This window comes from Nicotiana tabacum, chromosome 6 (genome assembly GCF_000715075.1).
Source record: "Nicotiana tabacum cultivar K326 chromosome 6, ASM71507v2, whole genome shotgun sequence".
Classification (NCBI taxonomy): Eukaryota; Viridiplantae; Streptophyta; class Magnoliopsida; order Solanales; family Solanaceae; genus Nicotiana; species Nicotiana tabacum.
The window spans coordinates 112,249,834-112,255,733 of record NC_134085.1 but is presented as its reverse complement, the minus strand read 5'-3'; the positions used below and the strand labels follow the sequence as shown (position 1 = coordinate 112,255,733).

The window sequence follows — 5,900 nt, the reverse complement described above, 5'->3', positions numbered from 1 at the left end:
AACTCACTACTATTGGTGCGCCAAAAATACACTAACAAGCTTTTTAAAGATTCTCTTATTGCTAGATTCAGAATATATATATATATATATATATATATATATATATATATATATATATATATATATATATATATATATATATATATATATATATATATATATATATATATATATATATATATATATATATATATATATTAATTTTTTTTAAAACTTGTATGTACTGTCGTTATTAAGAATACTGATATTAATTATAAGTATTAACATATTGTAGCGAATATGAAATTAATTATAAGTATTAACATATTATAGCAGGATACATACCGATATTAATCTTTTCAAAATACTACTCTTTATTTTGTATATGATTACTTGTAGTTTCTTTTTTAAGAGTCATCATAGAATGATTTTTATACTTTTAGTGTACATAAATCAAAATTAAAAAAAGAGTAAAATCCCGTGAAGAAAAATTTGCATGGCTAAGCACCAAAATGTCACTCCTCCATAATAAAAGCCTGAAATTATCCCCCACCATTTCTCGTTCTGGATGCAACAATATGATATGTCTGTATCAATATAGTCTCTCTTCAGTGTGAAAACTTAGATGATGAGAATTCAGCTTCGTCAGGTTTCTTTTTTTAAAAAAAAAACCATAAAGAAACAAGCAAAGATGAGAATTTTCTGAGAGACTTGGCCAAACATGTGAGCAAGTAGCGTGTAGTTACCCCCCCCCCCCCCACACACACACACAACAACCACCACTCCTCCTGCTACTTTTTTCACTCATCAATAACAGGCGCTCATGATAATTTCACTAATAAAACTTTTAATTAAAACATAATTCTCTCTGTCACTCCTCATGCATGATACCAATACAACATTTCCCCTTAATATATACACACCAGACAAGAACTTAACTTCACAGAAGAAAAAAACTCTTTTCTTTTCCAAACGTTTTTAGCATATGATGAAAACATTCATCATATTAATACATACCACTCTAGCCATATTCTCACTATATACTCTACTACTACCAAACATCAAACCCTATATATATAGTGCACGTAGTTCAAGTCATAATACATTCTTAACTATAAAGTACTAGCTCAAACAAGGTGTTTACACCTGGTGCTCGGAAGCTTATGGTGACCGACCACCACCGGAGCCACCTGAGCCACCACCTCCTGAACCCGAACCACCACCACTACCACCGGAACCACTTCCAGCTCCATATCCACCACCATGAGCGCCACCACTTCCTGAGCCAGAACCGTAGCCAGAACCGGACCCACTCCCTGACCCAGAACCAAAACCCCATCCTCGACCGAATCCATTAGGAGACCGGCCTGAGCCTGAACCGTAACCCCATCCTCCTCCTGGGCTCGAACCCCAACCCCAATTGTAATCCCAATTAGGCCCATGAGCCGCACCACTTCCTCCACTAGGTGACCCTGAAGTTTCCGGCGCACTCATTTTCCTTCCGCCGGTATTATAGGCCAAGGAACCGGTAGTTGAGATCAAGAGAAAGATAAAGAGAGTGAAATAAAAAAACTTTGGTTGCATTTTTATGCTAGTAGTACAAGTTAATAATGGTTCTTGTAGTGTTGGCACAAAGAGAAATGGTTTCATGATCTTTATTCGAATGCTTTCCTATATGCATGGGGATGGATGTATATATAGTGGTTGGGTAAATTATTGCTTGGGGTAGGTATCCACTCGTGACAGTAAGAAGGCCGTGGGCCGTAGAAATGCACTTGTCTGGAGGAGAGAAAGTGTGCATGCTCTCCACATGATTTGCACCACCGCCCCTTCCTACTTTTGCAATTTAAAATTCACCACAAATTTCACCATGTCTTGTCCTTTACAGCAATTAAAATATCTTTATTCTAGAAAAAAACTCTATTTTTTTTTAAGTTTAACCTATATGCGTCGACAATGCAAAGAATTTCAAACTGTAAGGTCATCTTTATCTGTTGTGATAAGTAGCGCACCTTATTTTATTTACATTGTCAATACATAGTTGATATATAAGTTAAACTCTTTTTGTTTACAGATTTTAACTTATATATGTGAACATAAACCTTAATTTCATACCAGGATCTTGAATATGATAATCTTATACAAAGTCATTACAGAAAACATACCTGAATCGTAAGCCATCATCGTGAAGCGGAAGCGTTAGTTGGAATTGGTTTCTCGTCCCTCCTTTCCCTAGCTTTCGTTACCGCCGTCTTTAACGATGGACGAGAGAAAATAAAATACGGTAACCCTAATGGGTGGAAAGAGGACCAATTTATAGAGATTCTCACTTAATTCGGTACGTCCATCAAGTAACTGATCGGGCGAATGAGATTTGATCATTAACTAAATATTTATTATGGGCCTTAAACCTATTTGGCCACATACACGTAGGAAAAATAACTTACATTCTCCCACTTGGCCCAATAATCACATAATATTAATATTTAATATAGGAACATTAGTTGCGGATAAACAAATCTCTTCTATAATGTCCATCATAAATACCACAATACGATAAACTAGTAAATGTGAGTTATGACGGTTATATATAATTTGTCTACATACTCCCTTCCATATACTACAATATTAGTAATTTATCTTATAAGGTTCATAAGCTATAAAATATTATGGTCCACAATAATGTCTCATTGAAACTTATCTTGTAACATCTCAAAACAATAATATCTACACCATTATGAGAAACAGAAAATCACTAATGTATATCATAAACACATAAATGAGCTCAGAGTGTCAAAATATCATAAATACATCAATCATAAATACAACCAAGATCCATTCTATGTACATGTTCTTTAAATATCTTTGGTTGTAAACCTTTCGTTAACGGATTTGCAATCATGATGAGATCTGTTCTAATATGCTCAAGCGATACTCTTTGTTTCTGAACTTCCACCTTGACGGTAAAGTACTTTAATTCCATATGTTTGGCACCTTTGGAGTACTTATCGTTCTTGGAGAAGAATACTGTAGCAGAATTATCGCAGTAAATTTTCAGCAGTTTGGTAGTGGTGTCGGCAACCCCAAGTCCTGAAATCAAGTTTCGCAGCCATAATGCATGAATTGTGGCTTCAAAACATGCCACAAATTCTGCTTCCATCGTGGAAGTAGCAATGACAGACTGTTCGACACTCTTTCATGATATTTCTCCTTCAGCTAATTGGAATAAATAACCAAACGTGGATTTTCTAGTGTCAATACATCCAACAAAATCTGAATCCGAACATCCAACAACTTCCAAATGCTTGGATCTCCTATACATGAGCATGTAATCCTTCGTTCCTTTCAGGTACCTCAAGACTTTCTTTGCAGCTTTCCAGTGATCAATTCCTGGGTTACTCTGATATCTTCCCAGCATTCTGATCGCAAAACTAATATCCGGTCTTGTGCAAGTCTGAGCATATATCAGACTACTAATAATCGAAGAGTAAAGAATTGATTCCATTTCTTTTCGTTCTACATCATTCTTAGGGCATTGCATGAGACTAAATTTGTCCCCTTTTTGAATTGGAACAATTCATTTTGAACATTTATTCATGTTAACTCTCTCTAGAACTCTTCGATATATCCTTTCTAAGACAGTCTCAATAATCATTGTGATCTATCACGGAATATTTCTATTCCTATCGCATAGGATGCCTCACCCACATCTTTCATTTTAAAATTCATAGAGAGAAAATCTTTAGTCTTATAGAATATGCCTAAATCATTAGCAGCAAGTAGGATATCATCAACATGTAGGACTAAGAATATAAACTTGCTCCCACCGATCTTTTGGTATATACACAGATCAACGGTATTTTTCACAAATCCAAAAGATGTTATGGTATTATTAAACTTTATATACTATTGTCGTGAGGCTTGTTTTAGTCCATATATTGACTTCAGTTTACACACTATTTGACCTTTTTCTTTAGTTTCGAAACCCTATAGTTGGTTCATATAAACTTCTTCCTCGAGATCTCCATTAAGAAAGGCAGTTTTCACACCCATTTGGTGTAACTCTAAATCATAATGAGCCACCAAAGCCATAATAATTCTTAACGAGTCTTTCTTTGGGACCAATGAAAAGGTCTCTTTATAATCAATGCCTTCTTTCTAAGGATTAATCTTGGAAAATTTCTAGCTTTGTATCGCTCAATATTGCCATTTGAATCACATTTGGTCTTAAAGACCCATCTACACCCAATTCTTTTAGAACTTTCTAGCAATTCAACAAGATTCCAAACTTTATTACATTCCATGGAGCCTGCACGGGTTGTTGAAGGAGGAGCATCGTTGGCAGCCGAAGGAGATGGAGCGGTGCTCACAAAGGATGATGGTTCAGGCTCGGATATCGATCCCGAAGAGGTGCAGGCCTTTTTGGAGAGAAATACCCCCGTGGAAGTGAGGACAGAGGGTCCTAACCGACATGTAATCATTCCCGTGGGTTACGATCTTCTAGCAAATTCTGAGCAGGCTGCGTCGTCCTTCACCCCCATGTGCGCTGCTTCTAGGAATGTGGCGCTTCAGGCAATGAGTGATATAGAGCTATCGCGGAGTATTTCTGGCATGGCTTTACGAGTAAGTGTTTTTTCGTTTCCTGTTAGGATTTGTTTCGCATGCGTAATCTGCTTATGCTGGCTTTCTTTCCTTTCCATACCAAACCCTCATTATGGAGATCGAGCGCGACCGGAGGGATGAGCGGAGGACGACCATTTTTAAGAAGGTGACCTCCAAGTAGAAAGAGTACCGTACCAAGCACCGCGTATTAAACGATGTCTTTACCCAAGATAGCGAGTTTTTTGCTATTTCGCAACGGGCTTAAACAGATAGAGGAAGAGTTGGCGCGGAAAGTTGAAGAGTTGAAGGAGCGGGATGATAAGCTGATGAAGGCCATAGGTCAATGCAGCGAGCTTAAGGCGGCTCTTAAGGCCAAAGATGATGAGCTCAAGGTGAGCAAGAGGGTAATGGCCTAAAATGCCGATCTTCAAGCGCGGGTGGCTTCTTTAATTGCTGAGCTTAGGCGAAAGGAAATAGAGGCTGTCGATCTGAGGGGCGAGTTGAGCGTTAAAGTCGATGAATTGGCTCGTGCCAAAAAAGGCAGGGTGGCCTCCATATCCGAAGTAGCATCCTTGGATGATGCCCTCCGTGTTTGTAGGTCTGAGCGGGATAATGAGGTGGAGACGTTGGCACTCAAGGTCGCGAGGTTAGAAGAGCGGATCCAAGATCTGGAAGTGGAGTTGTCCGGGTTAAATGAACAGGTTGTTGCTTTGAAGGCTGAGGAAGTGCGACGACAGTCGCAACTGTCTACGTCTCATACTTCTGTTGATCCCATCGTGTCGTGGGAGTTGTATGATATGTGGGTTCATGCCGAGGCTCAACTTGATGTGTACAAGTCCCTAAAGGCCGATGGGAAGGTTTCTGAGGAAGAGCTTGAGGGTGTCTGTGTTAAAGCACGTGCAGCCCATGAAGCTTGTGGTTATGATCCCGGTACGCCTGATGGGGATGATGTTGATAATGATGCGGACAGGCTTGCCTCCAATTCTTGGTATAATGAGGAGTACGCCGAGGGGGATGACGTGGCATAAAGCCATTGTACTTATTTTTATTTTGCCTTGCTATTTTTGTGAGGGCGTCTTCGGGCCCTTTGTAGAAAGTTTTGTAATATAATTGTTGTAATGGAATGATTACCTTTTTGCTATGTATCTCCGAATTGTCATTTTTGTTTGATAGATCTTAAAGTAACTCGAGCAAGGTCAAGTGTTAAGTAAATCGAACGAGGTCAAATTGTTAAGTAATTCGAGCGAGGTCGAATGTTAAGTAATTCGAGCGAGGTTGAATGTTAAGTAATTCGAGCGAGGTCGAATGTTATGTAATTC

General features: G+C 38.4%; 1 protein-coding gene across 1 annotated transcript; it reads right to left on the bottom strand.

Moving 5' to 3' along the window:
• Positions 1–3,175: 3,175 nt before the first annotated feature.
• Positions 3,176–3,484, bottom strand: LOC142181991 (secreted RxLR effector protein 161-like). The gene has a single exon (XM_075255747.1). The coding sequence runs from the start codon at positions 3,482–3,484 to the stop codon at positions 3,176–3,178; it is 309 nt and encodes a 102-aa protein (XP_075111848.1).
• Positions 3,485–5,900: the final 2,416 nt, after the last annotated feature.